The sequence below is a fragment of the Lontra canadensis genome, unplaced genomic scaffold (assembly GCF_010015895.1).
Source record: "Lontra canadensis isolate GAN:19392208 unplaced genomic scaffold, GSC_riverotter_1.0 scaffold11, whole genome shotgun sequence".
In the NCBI taxonomy this organism is placed as follows: domain Eukaryota; kingdom Metazoa; phylum Chordata; class Mammalia; order Carnivora; family Mustelidae; genus Lontra; species Lontra canadensis.
This window is the reverse complement of record NW_022631005.1, coordinates 3,435,892-3,459,397: the sequence shown is the minus strand read 5'-3', so window position 1 is coordinate 3,459,397 and position 23,506 is coordinate 3,435,892. Positions and strand designations below refer to the sequence as shown.

The 23,506-nt window shown below is 39.1% G+C and overlaps 1 protein-coding gene across 13 annotated transcripts in view; it reads right to left on the bottom strand.

The window, feature by feature from the left end:
- Positions 1-23,506, bottom strand: part of OSBPL6 (oxysterol binding protein like 6) — a 206,490-nt gene that overhangs the window by 5,266 nt on the left and 177,718 nt on the right. For 9 of the 13 annotated variants that reach the window (XM_032855984.1, XM_032855983.1, XM_032855986.1 and 6 more), the window contains 9 exons: positions 16,701-16,808; positions 14,921-15,058; positions 8,745-8,832; positions 7,816-8,069; positions 6,926-7,063; positions 6,524-6,587; positions 4,625-4,703; positions 2,863-3,007; positions 871-1,015 (listed from right to left, as the gene is read on the bottom strand). In XM_032855984.1, coding sequence (XP_032711875.1) covers positions 871-1,015; positions 2,863-3,007; positions 4,625-4,703; positions 6,524-6,587; positions 6,926-7,063; positions 7,816-8,069; positions 8,745-8,832; positions 14,921-15,058; positions 16,701-16,808 — 1,159 coding nt within the window. The remainder of the gene's footprint in view (positions 1-870; positions 1,016-2,862; positions 3,008-4,624; positions 4,704-6,523; positions 6,588-6,925; positions 7,064-7,815; positions 8,070-8,744; positions 8,833-14,920; positions 15,059-16,700; positions 16,809-23,506) is intronic. The other 4 variants (XM_032855991.1, XM_032855995.1, XM_032855996.1 and 1 more) reach the window with 2 other exon arrangements.

The following is a 23,506-nucleotide window of genomic DNA, read 5'->3' as shown; positions in this document are numbered from 1 at the left end:
AAATCCCAGGGTGATGAACTAGGAACATTAAGATTTCACCGGAAACACAGTGGACTTCCTTTTAGAAACATAAAAAAATGCAGATCTAAATTAATATGTATTGGCACTCTTTAACGAAACTCAAAGGAGGATCTCTGTATACTTTGCTTGTTGGTGTATTCCAAGCTCTTACAGAGTAAAGCTTGATGCATAGTCCCTACTCAAGAAATAGCTGCTGAATGAACTACAACTCCACCAGCAGGAAATTGAAATACTTGTTGAGGTCTCTTAGAAAACCAACGAATTTTGAAGTTAGGACTTAACTGACAAAACTGCAATGAAAATAAATATCATGCGGACGCTTGTTGTATTTACCCTTGATATTCAATTATTGCTAGTGTATTACCAGAACTCTCAATATCTTTTATTAAATGTCAACACGTTGCAGCTTTTTGCTGCCCAAGTGAGACGATCACTTATTCCAGTTAAGTTATTGACTTTGTGGATTAGAGATGTTTGTAGGCTTTCCCCTTATTTTATCAGAACAGAGAATAAATGAGTAAGGATTTAAGTTTGAATAGTTCGAGTGTGTGAACTCTTTAATAAACAAACCTCACTTTTGAATGTAGGCATTACATTTAGAATCGCTTTACATGAAGCCTCATCTCTGACCACATGTCAGATTTGGCCTCAATTTCATAATTCCTGATTATCAAAAATTGGGATTTACCTAATTTGAATGTTAAGTGTAAAATATATGCTTACCTTAAGCATCTATGATTTTAATCTCACAATGAAAGAAGCCTATGTTGAACTGCCCGAGATGTGACATTCCCTTCCTTCTGTTACTCAAGGTGCCCTCCGGACACAAGACACTCCTGCCCATCTCACCTGGTCTCCAGATGCACTTTGCAGAGGGGGCCACGCCACAGTAGAGCCCTTCATGCCACTTCCCAAAAAGCCGGTGCACCACCTTCCCCTCCTGATCCATCACGACCCCCTGGACTTCATTCACATTAGAATTCCAATAATTCACCTGGAAAAACCAAACCCCACTGGAAACATCCAATCTCTTTCAAAACACCAATCCCTATAATTTCCATATGGAAAACATTCTTAACTTTGAAGTCGCTCATTCAAACCACTCCCAGAAAGGGATCATCTCTACTCTATGCTAGGGCAGAGAAGGCTCAGCTTCTCTCCTAATAACCTAGTATTAATTTATCAGTTGGTAATTTCCTCCATAGACGCCCCTGTCTCAAATTTTCCCTTGTTATTGATGTTAATGAGTTTCAACGGGCCATACTGTACAAGTCACTTGGGAAGTAATTTTTATAGAGTCTGTAAACAGCTAAATTTCATGAAGAAAACCCTGCTTGGCCCTCTTCTGGCCATGCTTCTTCCTAGGAGATGAGAAGTCTGGGCAGTCATCCATCTGGATCCCATGGACCCCCTTCTCAATTAGGCCCCAGAATTCTTCTTCCAACCACTCTAAGCTTCTTCCACAGCTCACACTGGCCTTTTCTTTGGATTCCTCCATCTAAAGAGCAGACTATCCACCACCAAGGTGTGAATGAGGCCTGAGGGGCAGCCAAGGGTGGCCGTTTGAGCTTGGATAGAGCTTGGATGTGGAGCTGGACTGCCTTCGATCCGGTGGGTGAGGCCCCCTGTGGAGCAGGACAGAGGCCGCCACAGGCTGGGAGAGAGAGGGAAGGCCATGTGTCAGGGCTGGCTCTCCTGCGCTGCCAGGTTTCCAGCTCAGAGTTCTAAAGTGCCCAACCTAGCCTCGCGGACTTTGTTATAAAAGTGTATTTGTCAAGGTGAAAGAACAGAACATAAGTTATGTGAGAGACTGTAGGTCTGGTCTATAAATTTTAAATATTTACACATATGGAATGGGGCCTCCATCTGTACTTTGGTCCTGAGCTTTGCAAATATTAGGGACAGGACTAAATTGAGAAGCTTCTCGTGGTCTGCAAAACTAAATGCACACATTGACTGTCATCACCCAATCAGAGCAAGTAATGATCCTGTCCTTTCAGTTCTGAGCCACCTAATGAGTCCAAAAGGAGAAAAAAAGGAAAATGGGGGAAACATCTTGAGTAAAAATAAAGATCTTCAATTAAAACTAACATGACCTTCCAGTACAGCTTCAAAGGATTTCACTAAGAAGACAACATTTTGAGCTTTAAGACTTCAATATGTTACTTGTTTTTGCCACAGTAGAACAAGATCAGAGTAGAATAGATTAAAAGGGCTGGTAGAGTTTCTGTACCACGAATTCGGGAACACACCTATCCATGAGGGTGAGACTGTTTGTTCCACTTGAGACCAGAGTGACTGAGGAAAATGCTGTTGTGTAGGCATTCTACCTCAAGAATCTTTTCTTGTTGATTAAGGTGACGCTTTTTCTTGGATCATCATAGTGGCAGAGTTGGATAAGCTTATAGTGACTGGAAGTTATTCACATGCACCCTCAGAAAATGACAAATGCATTATAATTAGCTCCCTAAAATAAAATCACTTGACTCTGTTGCAATCAAGCAGGAACAGAAATAGAAACCAGAAGACTTGCTACAGGCAAGAGTGTTTTCTGGAATTTTACTTAATGAATACTGACTGGCTGCTTAAAAAGAAAATTCTTTAGAAAGAAGAGTAGTTCTTCTGTTTTGAGATGGTGCCTTTTTTGACCTCCACATGCGTGGAAGTCTGCACGCCTCGAGTAACTCCATCAGTTGGTTCTGCTTTCTTTTATCTAACATGTCCTTAAGGAACAATGATACGGGGCAGTCTCACTTGCTGTTGTTTAAGGTAACTTATATTTCTCCTTTACAAAGCGTTTTATACTCTTTTCTTCTTTACTGTTGGAAGATTACCATTTACCTTGACAAATGTGAGTTTGCAAATGCAAACACTGCTTTTGGTATTTCTAATGGTTACTTCTCCATAATGCTCTATCCACCTCCTCCCACTGAGAATGTTGTGTATGCACGTGGTGACTTTATTCCATACATAGCAATCTCCATACCTAGTGAAGAATACAATGTTGGTTAAAAACAATGAAGGTCACAAATATATAGTACTGTTTCTACAACTGAGAATATCTTTGGCCAAAGCTTCCTTTCCCTCTAATTTCTCTGTTGAAAGTTTCTATATAGTCAAGGACATTTGTAATAAGACTCATTCATTTAAGGAACACTTCAGTGCTTTCTATAGTCCAGGTGCTGAAGCTACTAAGTTGAATAGGACCTGTCTCTTGCTCTCTTGGAGCCAACAGTATGGGAGGAGTAGACAGATATGGCAAAAAGTACTTATAATAAAATGTGATGAGGAAGTGTCATGAGAACACAGAAGGGGAGTCCTTAGATCTGCCTGGAACGTGGGGTGAGTATCAAGGAAGACTTCCTGGAGAAGGCTGGAATCCGTCTAAGCTTGGAGGATAGGTAGGAGGGCACCGTAGGCCAGGAAAAGGCACTGACAAGGCCATAGAGGCCAGAATACCATGACGTATCTGGGGGCCTGCCAGTGGCATACGTGAGCGGGTGTGGGCGTGGCAAGTCTGGGAAGGTGACAAGGCAGAGCAGGGAAGGCGACAAGGCAGAGCAGGGAAGGCCTTTAACAATGCACTGATGAGTCTGGATTCAATGGGCCACCATGGAAGGATTTGAGGGAGCAGATAGGCATGACAGGATGTATCTTTAAGAAAGATTACCCTGAGGATGGACATTGTTTCATACTCCGAATTAAGACCAAAGATGTGAATAATTCTTGGAGAAAAGACTGGTGATCACAGACAGTGCATGTCTAATGCAAATTCTGGGTTACAGAAGGTTATAGAGTTTCTGCCAAGGAATGAGGTGACATAGCTTCAGATTACCTTGAAGTTTGCACATGATCTGTATTTTCAAATAAAATGTTATTTCAAAATAAAATAAAACACTTCTAAGTTTCTAAAAAAAATTTATGAATTGGTATGATGCAGTCTCACTACGCAGCTGGGAAAACTCTCTTCTCATGAGTTTGCAAATATTTAAAGTCTATTTTGTGGTCCTGGGGTTCCTCTTTCCCCCTACCCTCCTTCATATTCAATCCACCAGCAAATTCTGTCACTGAATAAACAAAAAGAAAAACCAAACAACATCAACCAACTGAAGAAAGAAGCAAAACAACCAAGCCTTTGGCTTCAATGAAAACTTCAATTAATTTTAAAAATTCACAGGCTACATCCTTTAGAAAAATACCATGAAAGGATTCCATCACTCTTCTTTAATAAACTAACTTACACATTAAAAATAGTTCCTGGATCTAAGATGAATTCAAAAGTGAAAATATATATTGTATAGAAAAAAAGTTTTAAAAAGAGAAACTTCCTATAAAATGCAAACTAACAAGGTATCTGGGGCAGGTAAGATAGCTGGCTTTGACTTGATAAACAGAGAATGTAAAGAGAGAAGCAGGGAGCTTTGATACATATGCCAAGTACTCATTTGCTTTGATGGGGGTCCATTCTCCAAACTTTGGAGAAGTTGACAGAAGCTTTAGGCATACATGTAAATGGATCACTGGCACCTTCTAGAGTTTCAAAGACCCATATCTGACTTAGAAAAGCACGTAAGACACCAAAAGGAAGATGAAAGCAACCTACTTTGGAAGCATGACATTCAGTGTTCCAACAGGTAGGATTTCCATGGACTTCCCCCAGAACTTGTTTTTCCATCTGATATCTAAACAACATAGGCAGAGGAGAAGAAACAGATATTCCATATCTAATCATTCAGTCTATAAAAACGAACATCAATATTACACTCTATATTTCATAAAGAACTTTTACAATCAACAACTGATTCTATATTTTTGATTTAACAGTTCACATACCTGGGGATGGCCCAAGGTGAAAAAATTAACTATGAACCAAAAAAATCTACTGTCTGTTTTTCCAGAACACATGTTCCGTATTTGTATCAACAAATAAAACTGGGAAAAGCTCAGAACAGTATGTGTGCATGGGAATTCACATACATGCATATACACAGACTCTACCATGCTTTAATGTCTACATAAATGTTGTTTTAACTAAAAGTTTTAACTAAATGGCAGAAATAGTTAACATATATGTTAAAAATAAGATATGTAGTAAAAATAATTGCAGTAGGGCAATACCATTGATTTATATACACATTGATTTGAAAAGTTATAGGATTTGGGAAAACAGGAAAAAACAAAATCTCTAAATATGGAAAGGTAAGCAAAATTTATGAGAAAGTGAAATTAGCGAATATGTTCCTACTCTGGTAGTTAAGATATGGCCCAGGGCTCAGTGGTTTACCTCACATGATGGCTTTATGTTTTATTTGGGGGCACTCAGGTTTGCCTGTGCATTTGTAATAACCACTTGGCTCTATTTTGATAAACTAAGTAAGGGAGCTTAGTGCTGTCTCCACAAAATTTATGACTCTTTGTTATGATCAAGAAATGATGTATTATTGTATTTTACAATGAAATACAGTTACATGCTCTGTCATATTGTGTGTTTTTAGATTGAGAAAGGGCAGATGAGAAGAGACATTCTGTGAGCAATGAACCCACCTTCGAAACACAAAAGAACAATTTACACTTAATGGTTAAACGTACATATACAGTTGATCATTGAGCAACATGCATTTGAACTGCGTGGGTCCACTCACCGGCAGATATTTTTTTGATAAACACAGTACAGTATTATAAATGTATTTTCTCTTCCTTATGATTTTCTTAATAACATTTCTTTCTTCTAGCTTACTTTACTGTAAGAATATAGTATATAATACATATAACATATAAAATACATGTTGCTGACCATTTATACTTTATGGGTAAGGTTTCTGGTTAATGGTAAGCTATCACTAGTTAAGTTTTGGGGGAGTCAAAAGTAGCACATCAATTTTAGACTGTGTGGGGGGTCAGCCTCCTAACCCCAGCTTTGTTCAAGGCTCACCTGTATATATTTTTCTTTCTAAATGGATTTTGAAACTTGTAATTTTATGTGAGTTTTTAACATTCTGACTAAACAATGGGCACTGTACAAGTGGAGACTTCAATCCAAATCCCTGAACCTTGGTGAGTTAAAGACCACAAAATCAGCATAATGTTTACCTATCTAAATAGGTCATGACCACAGATGATGAGCCACAGAACCTTCTTTCACGATGAAGCTCTCCTTGCATACCCTCAAGAAGCAAGGAGGCAGCAGACAGAACCTCTATGTTACAGATGCAGGCAATAAGGTATAATGAGGTTGAGTGATAGCCCTGAGTTGGCAGTCGGCACTGAGCTCTACTGCCCCTAGGGCTTTGTTTCCTAGATATACAATCTCATCTCCTAGATGACACAGTTTCATATTTCAACCAAGAAATCTAATTTCTCAAATTGAATTCCATACTAATTACTAACATTCTCTGAATCCCAAAGGTAGAAATCTAACCTGAGCATAATGTACCTTTCAGAAACTAGAAACTGTTTCAAAGGCTCACCGAGTGGATCTTGAAGTTATAATTGAAATACAAACCTTGCCAAAACACAAAATTCTTGGATTCACAGTGACAGGCAGAAATGGGTGGATGATGGCTAACCTGGTAATTAAAAACAAAAGAGAGGGCAATGATATCAGTGTTAAAACTTCCATAAATGATAGTTTTTTCCCAATATATATTGGCCACCCCCAAATAAAAACAGTTAACTCATCCATCTCTATTATTGAATTATTCTCAGAACGTGTAAGTAAATTACTTTCACTTTCACTTTAAGACTTCATGCTTAAACCCAGAGAACTTATATACACGGACGGAGTTTTCTGTTAACTGATATCATAGCTCACTTCAAATTGTGGTTGATCAAAAAGCTGTTTCGTCATCAACCGGTCCTCCTACAGTTTCTGCATAGAAACCTCACTGAGTCCAATGGGACTTACCTGTTCTGAGAAAAATCGGAATCCCTTGTCCTCTCGAATGCATTCGTAAGTCTCCCCAAGGACAGGGTTGAATGGCTTACTTCCTGCTCTGAAATAGGTGGAGCAATATCCTGAAACTGCAAATGCAGCAATAAGAACCTGTTAAAACATTTAAGAAAGGAAAATAATATAGGAGAGACTACTTCCAGGTCTGTTTGTCCCTTATTCCTCTAGATTTTACACACCCCTGTTCGTGTGTGCTGATCTGATGGCATCTGCATTTTCCATTATCTGCATAGACTCTTCATAAACTCATGGGTTAAAAAAATGAGTGAAGAGGATGTGAAAGTCCTTGCATCTGAGGCCACTAATTCTTCATTCAGCTGTCACCCAGCTTCCTGAGTATCACAGCGTTCAGAGGTTCTGAAACCCAGTTTATAGGTTCTGTCTTTCACACAACTTAGTGCCATGGGCAGGAGGCCTCTGGCTGCTGGTGCTTTCGGAAGGGCAGTCAAGCCTTCCACAGTCAGGTGCAGCAGAGGCCACGGCAAAGCACAAACAGGAGGTTCCTTTCTCTGACCCAAGTTCTTGAACACATGGGCTCTCTTGGCCTCCAGGAGAAGCTGCTAGAGCAAGGCTAGGCATGCCTTAAACCTGGAATGAGTGTGATACGTTTACATCCTAACTTCGGAAACACTCGTGACCAAAGATAAGTCACAAAGCACACATCCTCTGTAGAAGTATCTGGAACTTTCGGGCCCTGCCCAGTTTGTGCAAATGAACTGTCTCCTTCTTCACCTATGCAGTGAGAATGTCATGCAGAAACCAAATATGCCATCGTAACGAATTCTGCCTTAGTCCACGCCTAGGGTTGACAGCTCCCTGAGAGGCACTGCTGTGTTATGTATTACCATGCGCTCGTAGGGGTCATCCGTTTCGGAAGCCTTGTCCAGAAGCTCACTGTATTCGATTTCCTCACAGAGATGCTGCAGGGTGTTGAGTGGCTCATTTAGCTCCACAGGCATCGAGACTTTAGACAAATCTTTACCAATGTTGTTCCTTAGGATATTCCACAGGTTAATGTTACTGGTGTCGGGACAGGGAGCTGGCAGGCATGTTCGACGTCCATTTCGGAAGGCTCCTCCTGTAAGCTCCCCATTTAAGACTGGAAGAGAAAGACAAGAAGCACGATAAAAGATACTTTGCTCTTTTGATTTCATGGCATCTAGGAAGGAAATAACTCAAATACTTCTGGATGTGATACATTTCTTAAGCCTCCACTAGACTCTCTCAAGAGTGAATGAAATTATTTCAACACAGAGTTGCTAATAAATGCACAAAACGTCAATGTACAAGTTTTTTTTTAACAAGGTGTTACATATGCTCAAATATTATTCCAGAAGAGTCAATTTTTTTCATAATTTATTTACTATTAGCAGTTTTTTAAATTTAATTTTATCTTTTTTTCAGTGTTTCAAGATTTATTGTTTATGCACCACACCCAGTGCTCCATAAAATCCGTGCCCTCCTTAATGCCCACCACCAGGCTCACCCCCCACAAAACCCTCAGAAAAGCCAAATTTTAAAGAATTAAATACATTTAATAAGAAACACTCAAACTTTTGGTTTTGGCAAGAAGTAAAAGCTTTTCATTTAAGCTTCTACCTAATGGTTTTTGCAATCATTTACCTTAACAGATTATATAAATATAAAATGTATTAAATAATCAGCTTGCTGCAAAGGGAAAAATCAGAGAGGGAGAAAAAGGTTGTTCACTGAATCACCAGCATTCTAACTTGGAAAGAAGACGGAACAACCTGGGAGCTGAAAGGATGCATACTTTGCCGAGAAATGTTGTCTGCAACACTGGTATTGTCTTCGGATATATTATCGCTCACATCACTGATGTAAGATTCATCATCTGAAGCCTGAAAAAGGGAAGAACACAGAAAGGATCAGAACCCTTGTTCAGTCTTGAAAAGTTAGAAAATCAAATGATTAAAAGCAAAATGTTGCCCAAATAAGCAAAAACACAGGTCGCAGGGGAAATGTACTTGGCATATGTACAAGGGACACTTGAGAAAGAGAGTGAGCCATGAGCCAGAACGTAGCATGGCTTGAAAGCAGCCTTCGTCTCTGAGTAGCCCCCGCCTTAGTTGGGGTGGGGGACTGGGGGAGGCCAGTAATCAGAAATATGTCAGCAAGAATGTACAAAAAAAGGAGGCCTTATATTCCCGCTAGGGAATCAGGAGGGGCTGCCCAGAGGAAATAAAATTGGCACTGGGTGTTGGAGAGGTTTTTGGAAGGAAAAGAAGCACAGGAAGAAAGGAGAGTGTACAAAGGTGTGGAGAAACATGAAAGGAACGTTCCATTCCAGGAAGGCTCAGAAGTTGAGTGGCTGTGACAGAGGGTGGGGTGACCAGGAAGAGGGTCAGACTGTGAAGGTCTTTTCATGTCAACATAACAGGTTCCCATATAATCCCACCAGTTATTACATGCAAGGGGATGACAGTCATATATTTTCTTCAAAACACAATTCTTCTTTTTATTTTTTTAATTTTATTTATTTTTTATTATTTCCATATTTAGTTTTCAGGAAGATGCCTGGCGGCTTTTCTTCAGGAGCTCAGATGATAGGCTACTACATGGATGTGGGTAGGGAATGCTGACGGGTTAAGATGGCCACGACGAGGGTCGGGAAGCAAAGCTGCTTTGAGAGCCACATTTGAAGATAATGGACAAAATTTGGCAGATTATTTGGGGGTGAGGGAGGAAGATCCCAGGACGAGGGAAATCAAGAATGAAGCTACTCTCTCCAAGAGAACAACATGGAATGAAAATGAGAGCAAAATTTGCATGAGAATGAAATTAAGGGGTAACCTATGTACTAAGGGGAGTTAGAAATAGGTAAGATAAGAAAACAGAGCTCAGTAGAGCCACTCAGAGAAACGGAAACCAACCTCTCTACTCTAGGCAAGAAAGCTGCTGACACTTATTTACTTTCTTCAAAGTGGAAATAATGTTACATTTTCCCCTGTACATATAATAAAACACCTTTACTGTAAAAAAATTAGAAATTATATGAGGGTAAACAGATTATAGAAAAATGAACCATAATTCTATCATCTAATGGAAACCACTTCTAACATTTGGTGGGTATTACCGCCAATGTCAAAATGCCTATGCAAACACACTGGTCTATCTATCTTTAGAGACTGAACAAGGGGGTCAGTTTACATCTTGTTTTATAGTGTTCTCAATATATTTCCATGATCATAAATACAGCTCTCACCTTCATTTGGAATAGCAACACAATTCATTATACAGGTACAACACAAGGCATTTAGCCAGCATTTAAATGGTTTCCAACTTTTTATTATTATTGATAATACTGGGATGCATGTCCTTGTAAATATATTTCTGTGAATCTGTCTGGCAATTTCATTAATATTTATTCCTAGAAGTGAAATGGCTGGATCAAATGGGCCACATTTAGGCTATAGGCCCAGGTTGCCAAATTGTTGTCCTCAAAGAGTATAGTAATTTGTTCTCACCAGCAGCATATGAGAACATCCATCTCTCCACCCACTTAAACACTACGTATTATCAATCCTTTTTCAGTATCTATTTACCTAACATACGTAAGAGATCTCTTTAAAAGTTTGCATTTCATCTTAGGTAAATTTGTTTTCTTTCTTTTTTTCAGTTCATCATCTAGGTTGCATTTGGCTAGTCTGCAATTTATTTTTTAATGCTGTTTTTGCCTCTTTTTTTTCTTTTTGCCATGTAAAAGTTTTAATTTTGTAGGTAATAAAAAACAATCAGGCTTGCCTTTAAGGTTTCTGGACTTATAATTGATGTTTTGAAAGTTAAAGTTGAGAAGAATTCCTATATTTAGGGAGAATAGTGATGGAGTTATTGCATACATAAATAAATAATGGAAGTTTTGCTTTGCAGCCTGAGCAAGTCTATAAAGACGGCAAATTGAGAATAAAGTTTTTTTCTGATTCATGTTTTCCCCCTGCAACTGCTTTCCAGTTCCTATTGACTACAAAAGAGCCAATGGTGAAAATCATCAGGCACATGAAAACCACCTTCTTAAACTTGATAGGGGGAAAAAAAAAGTAAATCAAACTCTTCTGCATGATTTCTCTTAAAAAAGCTAATCATACCCAATTATGTTAGAGGAAACAAATGCCTGTTCAAACAAAATTCATGTTGCATGCCTGTGCACTGGTTTTAACATTTATTAAGAAAACATTCATGTTCATCCTACAAAAAGCTATAAACAGCCTATTCTTCTTGAATTTCTAATCTATTAGAAATATATGATATATGTATTATAATATATGATAAAAATGTACTATATGATAAAAATTGTCCAATACCCATTTCCTTCTAGAATGGATCATGCAGAACGTAAAACAATTCCCCAATGACAGTGGGCCCTGAGTCAGATCTATATTCCCATATGTGTGAGCAATAGCTAAGGCTTGGCTGTCTAGCTGCGGTCCATGCACATTATCCTGTATATAAAGTTAAAGCTCTACAGTATTATAATAAAACAGTTAATATATACTCATTCCCCAACCCCTGCCCCGCCCCAGTCAAGAAGTCCTGGGGACAAATATTTCTCCTGAAGAGCTTAGGCATTCAAAAGAGTTCAGAGAATTTTTTTTTTCTTTTTTTCCTAAATGCAACCAGGCATGTAGCCTTGTGGAAACAAGTTAATAGCAGAGGAAAGGAAATAGACCATTCTGGAAGCAAAACCAGCATTTTTTTTTTTAATTTAAATATTTTTGTTTATTTATCTGACAGACAGAGACCACAAGTAGGCAGAGAGGCAGGCAGAGAGAGAGGAGGAAGCAGGTTCCCCGCTGAGCAGAGAGCCCAATGTGGGGCTCGATCCCAGGACCCTGAGATCAGGACCTGAGCCGAAGGCAGAGGCTTAACCCACTGAGCCACCCAGGCGCCCCAAAACCAGCATTTTTAAAGGAAGCAGAATATTCATTAAGAGAAGTGCATGGGTAGATATCACATAAAGAGGATTTTTCTCTCACTCGTGGAAAGCGTTAATATAAGATAGCCCAGATGTTTCTCAGATTAACCATGTGTTAAAGTGCTATAAGCATTCCTTCATTCAGTTAGCAAATATTTGGCCTCTGGAAGGATCCAGAAGAATAGAAATTGCAAGAGGCTGCAGCTGGGAGCAGAGATCAGATTATAAGGGTCTTTGCATGATGGCTAAGATAGTTATCTTAAGGACACTGGGGAAACATGATCAGATTTGTACTTCAGAAAGATGAATCAGGCTGACCAGTGGAAAATGGATTAGAGGGGCAAGAAGGGAGGCAGGGAAATCAGTAATGGGAACTGGTCAGGTAATCCGGGGGGCAGATGATGGAGGACTGAGGTGGAGTAGTGCCAGGGAAGCTGGAGGAAGATGTATGGATTTCATAGTTTTTAGGTGAGTCATTACAGAACTTAATGAGTGAATCAGTGTGGGTGGCGGGTCCTAGTACGGCAGGTGCAGGGGAAGGCTAAGAGCCAGGCATTTCATGTAAACGCCTGGGCAAAGAGCAGTCGGACACACAACACGAGAAGTATAAGTAGGCTTCTCTCCACTTGGAGGTGTGTGTGTGGGTAGGCGCTTTGGTGATTAATCCATTTTGGGACATGCTGAATGAGAGGTTCTGTAGAGCTCCCAGGGGGCAATGTCTCCCAGGTGGCTCGTTATATGGGACCTGAGCTGACTCTTGCTCTCTCTTCAGACCTGTTCTCTCTTTGAGCTTTAGATCTGAATACCCAAATACTGGCCAGATAACTCCGCTGAGAGGTCTGATCAACTCACAATACCTCCAGGTGAACACATCATCTCCTCGTACCCCCTGTCCTTCCCTCTGCTACCAGGATCACTCCTCCGCCAGAGCTGGTACCAACATGCTGCCTGGACTTGAGAAATAACCCACTTCACGCCCCTTTCATTTCAGTATCATCAGTGTCTGGTACAAGTGGCACTTGGCCCCTAGACAGTGTGCCACCAAGAACTTAAAAATAGGGAAATTGGGTGGCTTTCAGAGAGACAGCTGTAAAGTCATCATCTAATGGGTCAGAGCTCCAGAAACATGAAGCCAAATTTGACTGGAACCTGACTGAAGAAGGATGAAGGACTGGTCAGCAATGGGAGGTCAGAGAAAGGAGAGTCAGAAAAGAAAATGCTGGTAGCATGCCTTCAGCATGGTGGTCCCTGTGGGTATGACTGGCTCCCAGACACAAAGAGCCTGTCCACGTGGCACAGTATCCCTACAATGGAGACAAGAGCAGAGCTATAACATCCTGGCCCTCCTAGCCTTTAGTTCACTCAAGTCACTGTTCCTGCTCCCATTCCTTGCTCACCAAGCAACTGACTAGAGCTAGACTTTCCATGCAGGTGGGCCCTAGGGAAAGAGATATGAATCGGCAAGCATAATTATTTTGCCCATCTGATAGCATCTGACCAATTATCATTATGAATAATTTAACTAGTACTCTGGCTTGTACCCAGGAGTCTCTGAATCGGCAAACGGGACTACGGATAGGAGAGGCAGGTGCATGGCTTGGTGTAGTAACAGATTCAGTATCTCATACAAGAATATTATTTTACTTCTCTCGCATTATAAAAGTGGTATGTGTTCATTATTTCTTTCTCTTCTCCACTTATTTTTGTTTCTAAAATCACTCATAATTTCCAACATCCAAAAACAATTATAACTAATTGTCAGGATGCTTCCTTCCAATCTACTTTCTATGCATATGGAAATAACATTCAGCAACTATTTCATTTCCTTTTTGTAAAAATGTAGTACTGATTTGCAACCTCAAATGACGAAATTTTTAATCAACTGTGTTGGAAAGAGTTTTGGCTGGTTCTCCCATGCTGAACGAAAGAAAGAAAGAAACAAAGGGAGGGAGGAAGGAAAGAAGAAAGCAAGCAGAAAATTCAAAGGATGCTTGACTAAATTTCTAAATTTCAGTAAAAGAATCCATTTCTGCAACCTGATCAAGGAAGATTCCCTGCTCCCAAGACCTAGCCAAGACTTATGAGCATGAAGAACAATCTAAGAAGTCTTTATGGGTACAAACTTCCAATTATATTGTAAAATATATATATTATAAAATATGTATTATAAAAAATATATATTATAAAATATATAAATAAGTTGGAGATATAAGGTACAGCATGCTCTAACTAGAGTTAATAATACTGTATTGCATATTTGAAAGTTGCTACAAGAGTAGATCTGAAAAGTTCTTATTATAGGAAAAAAATTCTGTAATTACGTATGATGACAGATGTTAATTAGGCTTTAGGAGTGACCAATTAAAAATATATATAAATAAAAATTCTTATGTTGTACACCTGAAACTAAAATAATGTTGTATGTAAATTATACCTCAATAAAAGACAACAAAAAAGTTTTTATGCTAGCCAGTGGTAACCTCCAAAAACCTTAATTACCCAACCATATATTCTAGACATCATCTTTCTAAAGGAGCTCAAATTCTTGTCTCTGGTAAAGATGCGTGTGTATATGTGTGTGTGTGTGCATGTACGTGCGCATATATCCGTGCACTCACACACATACGCACACACATGGTGATTTTCAAATTCTTTCATCCTTTCTTTCTACATTTAACCAGTCTCCTCTACAAAAAAACTCTGCCATCAACTATTTGGTTATCCTGAAATACAAATCATACAACAGTGTCCAAATGAATGCTAGATTCTTTCCTTTAATTCATCAAATTTAGTAAGTAATAAGTTGACTCCCAGAAGTGTTCAGTGCTCAGTAATGTAGTTTGCATGTTTTTGGCTTTCCTACAATTTGAGAATCTTACTGTGATGTTTAAAAAAAAAGAAAGAAAGAAAGAAAGAAAAGAAAAAGGAAAAGGAAAGAAAAGTCCCCATAGCCTTACTTTCTTTAACCCAAACTCCTCATCAGAAGCAGTTAGGGTTGACACATCAAAAAAGCTTACCTCATTCTCTGATGAGCTCGCAGAGAGCAGCACCTCCTGGGCGTCAAAGAACTCGGAGACAGACTCTGACATGGAAAGGCGGCTCTCGTTGGCTACCTGCTGTGACAGGGGGAGACTGACATGGATTTGCTCACCAGCCTATAGAGGAAGGAAACATTTGGGGTCATCATTATTCCCTTCAAAGAAAAGCTATTTGTTCAAATAAGACCATGACGTACCAGGTCAGACTTCTAGAGAAATTCATACCATATGTTAAGAGTGGTGACCACAAGTAATTTTCACCTGCGACTCATGACCATGGCCTAAATTTCCTTCTAATATGTCTAAAGAATCCAAAAGGCATGGCTGAAAAATGGTGGTACTGTGACTTGACTTCAAATCAATGCTCAGTGGATATTCAGTGGAGTTTAATAGGTTGAACCCCTATGAAGACCCTGAATTGATTATGGAGACAGGTTCACTTTCATATTCTTAGATCCATCTTTACTAGCCATATTCTAACCAGTATGCTAAATCTCAAGACATATTTGTGGAAACTGCTAGAAATATGCTAAGAAAACACTCCATAAAACTAAATTTTTGAGACAGAATATATAAAAGTCATTTTCCAACTTGTTAAGAACTTTAACCAATGAGATAATATGACTCGAGTATTAAACCTATGGCAAACTATATTTTTATTCAGTAAGTGATATAGATACACACAGTATGGTAGTACAAATAAACACCAGACTACAAAGATTCAAACTAAGACTGCTAACGATTTCTGAATGATGAAGTTGTAGAAATCTTCTGGATTCTCAGTAGAGTGAGCATGATGTCATCAGATACCGTGTGTTGCATGAAGTGAGTGGACCTAGGATCAACAACTTAAATCAAAAAGAAGCTTGTCTTGGGATGGCATTTCCTAAGCAATTAGATGCCAGGACCTTGGCCCCTGTAGATTTCTAGTAAAATGTACGGTTTTCTGTAAATATGGCCGAGTTAAAACTCTCACCTTATTACATGTATCATATCACTGTATATAAAACTCCAATATTACCGTTGAAAAGTTTAAATTCTCATGGTTATAAAACAGTAATTTTATAAAGGGTTATAGACAGAATTATACACTAAGTCTGGCCCAAATAGTGAATGTTCTCCTGTCCTTTGAGCATTACGTCAAAAATTCTCCTGAGCAATGGAGTGATGATAATAGCACCTACCTCAGAGGTCACTGGGAGTGTCGAATGTTGTCAGCACAATGCCCAGCATACAGTAAGCATTCATTTGACATGCGCTAGCTATTAATTATCAACATCACTATTAGTGGCTGTAATTGCATCACTAATGTTATTTTAGTAAGGTTAGGTGATTTCTCCTAAGATAGGCCTTTTAAAATAAACCTTAAAAAAGCTATCATTTAGCACCTTCTCAGATGAATCTGTTTCTCCCCACAACATTTCATAGGCCATCTGATGATAAGGAACATTTCCAATAGTCTGTGACAGACACGGAGAATTCACAAGCTGGAGTAGATATATAAACTAAATTATTCAGTAGCATCAGGTGAACACAGATAAAAGTACAAATAGAGACTGATCACCGAGAATAAATGATATTGAGCTCATGTACATCCTTCACTCTGAAGAACACCAAACTGTCAACAACACAGATATTTATGCAGAGAATCTTATTAACAGTGAAAGAACTGTATTAAAAAAAAAAAACAAACCCAAATATGTAGTTGATTTAGATGCTATAAAGTAAGTATTCTACATCCATTAAAAATGAGTCTTACCTCATCAGGGCTAGGAATAATATTTACACTGACAACCTGATCACAAATAATAGATTCTGAATGTATTCTGTTCAACCGACTTCTTAGCTCAGCATTCTGGTTGAGTGCCTTAAAATAACAAAAATTGCACATGTAATTTCAAGTTAATAAGCAAGCATAAAACAGAATAAGCACACAAATTCACAGCAGACAAGAGTCTATGATGTTCTTGGTTATAATTTTTGGAGTCAACACAGGCCAGATCCTACCCGTAAGAAAGAAATGAATGGCTCCGAATTAAGGTATTCATTTTTCATAAAATAAGAGTGCTACTTAGTAGGTTAGTGGGTTGAAAGAGTTCATGGATTTCATAAAAATGATTCATGGAATTTTCTCCCCCTTGGAGTCAGGCCCATTATTACATCCAAACCCGGTCTACCACCACATATATATTATGTTTTACAGCCTGAGATAAAAACTGCTGATTCTTTCCATTTTGGGTTCAAGTTTCTAAAATTTGGGAACTGTCTCCAAGCCAGGTAGTGACCTGAAAAATTATTTGGAAATGGAATGAACAATGAGCTGGCTTTAATTTATAGACTTATATTTTATTCCAGTGATAAAAGAGTTGTATTTTCAATTTCTAGGAGCACATGTACATGACGGTGCAACAGAACTAATTCAAGTGCAGCCCAAAAGGTGTCTTCATTGAGCACTGTAGACACGGACAAGGAACTAATTCCAAGTTTTCGGCATCATGATATCTGTATCAGTAAAACACTACCTGGTATATAACAAGTTAGGACATGTGGCAAGAAGAGAACAGCTTTATATAAGCTTTACTCCCTTCTGGCGCCCAGTGGACAAAGGTGCTTGCATCCCACAGCTGCATGGGAACATGTTCCCTAACGTTAGATAGATATAGCAAACTGGAATTACATCAAGGATCAAAAGACATGTGAGAACAAAGCCCCACAAGAAGCTGGACAATTCCTTCCCTTTGCATTAAAATCAGCAATGAGAAAGAAGATGGAGGCGGATGCCTTACTGGGTGGGAGAAAAATGTCAGGGCTAACAAAGGCATCTCCCCCAGGGAGCAGACATACTGCTGTTCTTCAGATGCAGTGTATGGATGTAGTAATCCAATACACATATACAAATGTAACATCATAATTCTAACTCTGTATCTATTAAGACAGTCAGGATAAACTACAAAGTGGCTAAACTCTACAGTGGCATTGAGGTGTACATAGTCCTTGGGGCATAGAACGGCCTCTCCTCTCTCCCTCCAACATGGTTTCCGCTTTTTGAGGAGAAAATTGTTCACTCACAGCTTTTGGCATTTGTTTAAAATTCTTTATAACCAGCTTCTAAAATATATGTGAAATGTAACACATCTGATCCGGTGGGCTGTCAGGTATTGAGGGATGAAAGGGGAATAGAGATCTTATAGTTGCTACGTTTATGGATTGAAGGATATACGTGTCTAGCTCCTTGGAAAAACAGGGATGTGTTATTTAGATAAGCGGTGATTACCGTTATAGTAAACAAGGCATGTACTTTAAAGGAAGAATCCTAATATCTTTACATTCTGCAAAAGTGCTCAGGATCATCTTTCCCAGAGCAAAATCTCAAATACTTTGTAGGTGAAAAAACAAACGAACAAAAAAACAAACCCCATTATCCCTCTCCTTTGTGGCCACTATACCTACGTGTATTTGTTCTTTCCCTATTTCTTTGCCCATAAGTATGCTGAAGGTTGCCTTGTCTATTGAAATATTTGGAATCAGATATATTTTACATTTTACTATCTTTTAGGCGGGAGGCCTCGTGGGTGGGTCCTTTGAGGGCTTTAACTGCAGATTCATAGTCTTGACCTGAGAGTTTCAGACAACTTCAATGGAGGGCTTCTCCAGAGTGCCTGTACTGTTTGTGGGCACTGCAACAGAGTTAACAAAACAACGCCACAAAAACTCAGTGGCGAGGAGGGCGCCTGGGTGACTCAGTGGGATAAGCCGCTGCCTTCGGCTCAGGTCATGATCTCAGGGTCCTGGGATCGAGTCCCGCATCGGGCTCTCTGCTCAGCAGGGAGCCTGCTTCCCTCTCTCTCTCTGCCTGCCTCTCTGTCTACTTGTGATCTCTGTCTGTCAAATCAATAAATAAAAAATCTTTAAAAAAAAAAAAAACGACTCAGTGGTGAGGAGAAATAACAGTTTTCCTCAGAGTAGGCGTTTTTAACACAGGCTTGCCTTTTGTAAAGAAACTTATAGTACTGTTTGCTCCGGATAACTTTAGTGAAATTCCCGTTTCAGCTCTTATCTCAGCCAATTGTCACGAAATGCAATTGTGTCTACGGGCGTGTGTGGCACACACGGTAACCTCTAGCCATACTAGCGATAGGAGATGAACTAAAAGTTCAAAAGGAAAATTTTATTAATAATACATATGCAGTGGTAGAAGAAGGTTGTTGTTCGATAGCCCCAAAAGCATGTATATAAGTACTCTTCCAAGTCTGGCAGCCCTAGCGGCAGAAGGCGGAAGCAGGCAAACAACCGAGCGTGCAACGGTCCATTTCTGCACATTTTCCCTGGGCAGCTCCTCCTTTTGCCTTGATCATAGAGACTGTTTCTGACGTTTGTGACAGCCAAGTGCCACGAGCTTTGTGGTATCATGCTCTCAGGCAGTGAGCAGGACCACATTTATTACTTCCCCTCCCTGAAACACAACTATTTTCTTTGTAATGATATAATGGAAATCTTGGGAACATGGAGGAATATAGGTAGGTTCTGTGGAAGGACACTATTAGCGATAGTTAATACAGAAGAGCCCAGATGATGGCAGAAATGACATTCAGAACGTACCCAAGGATCATGAACAGTGGAGAAGCAAGGAAAAAGGAGGGGCGTCATCAGCTACTCACACCAGCCAAGGAGCAAGAAAAGCTAAGAAGACATGTCAGTAATGACATTGCTCTATGAGCAGCAGATGGGACCAAAGACCTAACAGGGAGGGAGCGCCACAGGAATTCTTGTGCTTGAATTCTTCACCAGGCAGATTCTAGGCTTATTCTCACGACTTGCGTGAGCTAGTGAGCTTGGACTCAGCACAATACTCTCCACAAAGTGTGTTCATTTCTCCATAGCTCATGTCCTTCGGACACATTCAAGTTTAATATATCCAAGAGACAAACCACACCTTCTCAATCTATAAAAGAAGTTACCATCTTGAGATCCTAAGTCAGAATCAATTGTCCAAATCCCCACCATGTTGGCTATTAACTACCATTATCCATCCTGGCAGATGGTGGGTGAAGATAACCTTGGATTGGGTGAGACTTGGACAGATACATTTTACTTGAACAGAACTGTGTTCTGGGAAGGAAACGTGGAAGCCTGAGGGCTGGGGAAGGATAGGAGACATATGGCAAGATAGAATTTGGAGAAAAGCAAAACTGATTCAAAAGGATCAAGAAAATCACTACGGCAGCTGTGAAAGCTAGAGTGATCAAGAATCAAATCCTGGGAATCACTTAAAAATCACCTTCTTTTTTTAAAATTTAAAATAAGTACATACTACTACAGTATATATGGAAAATGCAAAAAGTAAAAAAAAATTTAAAAATTCATAACTTACTACTGTATCAACCAATTGTTGGTAACTTGGTATATTTTTCTCTAGCCTTTTCCTATACATTTCCCACATCTTTTAATGGGTGCATACTGGACATCTGTGTCTGCCACTTATTCTTTGTGTATAAACATTTATTTTATGTTGCAAACTTTTCACAAATATGACTTTGCATTTTTGCATAGCAAGTGATTATCTTCTATAATTGGACACTTTATGGTATTACTGGTTTTTCCTAGAATAAATAATGCTGCCATGAATGTTTGTATGCATAGTGGATTTCTACATTCAGCATTACTTCCTCAGACTAGAAATATCAGTCATGGGCTAAAGGGTCAAAGATAAGATCTTTTTAAGGCTTTAAGACATATGGCCAAATTATGTCCAAAATGACATCAATTTCAATTTACTGGATAGCTAGAAAGAGATGTAAATAATTCCATGAAGAATATCTTCATCACAACAAATTTTGCCACGTTTCAGGGAATTCAAAATCAGGAATACTCTTGGAAGTTTTATCCCGATAAATACTCCAGAGTATTTATTTTGTGTATGTGAAATGTTGTAGACAGGAAGGATGGTAATACTACGATTGGGATTTTAATTATGGTACTATGTGCCTTAAGTTGATTTTTTACTTACATTTCCATATACTGTATTTCATCGATTCTAAATGCACATCTCCTCCTCCATTCAACATCTCTGAAGCACCGTCAATTTCACTGAGCGCAGGCAGTCTGCTTTCTTTTCCACTAATGCACATAATGATGGTACATCTAACTATCGATGGCATGTTGATTTAATGAAATACGGTAATTCTAGCTGCAGTACAAGGGACACATTCTGCTGCTCACATTTATATGGACCCCAAACCCACTACATTTAGCTTAAGCTGTGCATAGATTCTGGGGCCAGAGACCAAACTAGTAACAGTGTCAGAGGGTAATGTATTAAAGACAGACTCAAGTCAAGTCAAATCTTTTATTATTATAGTAACCTGGGGTACTGAAGCTACCTTAGTCTTCTCAGATACTATTTGATCGTGGGATTCAGGATACTACATTAACAAGGATGTGAAATTGTAAAATCATTTATAAAGGGATCAAGAGCATACACAATGCCCTGTCTTACAGGTTCGAATCTAACATCTATGCTACCTCTCAGGTGTAGAAGTTACCTCTAAAGTTTCATGGAGGTAAAATAACAGAATTATGTATGTCTTTGTATACACATAGACTGGGGAAGAAATATCACTTTAGAAGAGGAATTCATTATCCTGCAGTCTTGTAAATTACTGCATGCCCAAGGCAGGTAACAATTATTCTCAGCAGGTAGTAAAGAATGCTAATTTCATGTATTTTATATGCTCTGTGTCCTCTGAAAGGATGATGGAGTTTGCCAAGTGGATATCTTGAAAAGCTGTATTGAAAAGCAGCATTTTGATAATTTTACAGGTATCAGATGGGACTTATAACAAATGAAAAATATACTTTAAAAATGTCAGACCAATTTAAGAAGTTACTCAAACACAGTCTTTCTCCTTCCCTCTCCCTGGAGAGACTTAACAGGTTATAAGAAAAATACCTGAAAGTTTAACTGATAACCCTTGAATATGGATTGAAGATGTCTTCAGGCCACCTAAAATCACATTATAATGTGAAGTTGTACTAATATAAAGATGTACTTGGAACACTTGTCTCAATGTATGCTATTTAAGCATCTTGTTCAATTCGGAGTGCTATGCTGAAAGAGGGACAGTGAAAATGGAGTTGGCCAACCAGGATGGCTCCAACAGTTAGTGGTTTCCATCCTCACTGTCTCTTCATCTTCTGGTTCCTTCCCTTCACAACACGAACAAACTCCAAGACTAACTTTCAGTCTATATATTATTTGCGCTTAACTGGATTCTTTTTGAGACAATCAAAACCTTTACCATTGATCTCAATGGTCAGTGCCATCTAAATTCTTTGGCTGCTTCGCCTAAGTCTGCATCAAAGGATCCTCTTTTTGTTATGTCCTTTAACTATTAATGTTCTGTACAGCAGCACACTGGCCCTCTTTTCTTCTGATTTATCAACATCTATAACTTTTCCAACATACCAGGGTATCTGCATCTTTCTTTTTAGCCAGACCCTTCTCCTGAGCTCTATATCTACATATCTGATGTCTGATGGATGGCCCACAGACCACTCAGTCTCCAAAAAAAATCCCTACCCAGGCCTGAAAAATCAGTTCCTCTTGTATTTCCAATATCAGGGAAAAGAACTATTACTAATGTGCTACTGTTTCTTTGTCCCTGTCTAACATCAGCTGATCTCTAAGCTATGATGATTCTACCCAGCCCCCCTTCCCCAGCCTTTGAGACTCATCCCTTCCTTCTACCAACTCTGGTGATTCCTGGGTTTAGGCCTGCATTATCTCAAATATTTTAAGACTCTGTCCAACTAGTTTTCCCTCAATTCTATCCATTCTCCATACTGCACCAGAGTAAGCTTTCTAGGTACAGAAATATACACTAATATTCTCAATTTCTGGCATTATCACTCATGAGTTTAAATTCTTGAAGGCCTCCCCAGCACTGATGAGAGAAATCTAAACTTCTCTGTGTGGTCCTTGATGAGCTGGTTCCCATCTACTTACTTAGCTGTTTCTAGATTAATTCTTCCTTGTTCAACCCAGGCTTAGGCCAATAGGAGTTAAATGCAATTCTCCAGATACCTCTCCAGTGGTCTAACCATGGGCAGCGATTCCCTAGAAGGGAGTGAGTTGTCTATAAACTGAAATGTCTGAGCAAAAGCGACAGGAAATTCCAAAAGAGAGTCCAGCCTTAGGGGCAAAGAGTATAGACAGCCAGCGAGGGTACAGCTGGTCCAGCGGGAGGTATGGACAGACACAAGAACGTGAACATGGCCGAAATGCTATGATGACACACAACAGGAAGCACTGAGTTCTCTAGTGAATAGGGTACAATAGACTGTCTTTAGAGTACCAAGTTATTTTTTGAGGGTAATATTGAAGTTTCTGGTTAAAAAAAATACATATGACAGCCAAAAAATATATATGACAGCCAAAAAAAACTTCACCACAAAACAACAAGAAAAACCCATAACAACTGAACAAAAATCTATTGAAGCTCTAAGTTTAGAGGTAAATAAATTATGTTTTGACATGACAGGGAAACACCCTCCAAAATATAAAGC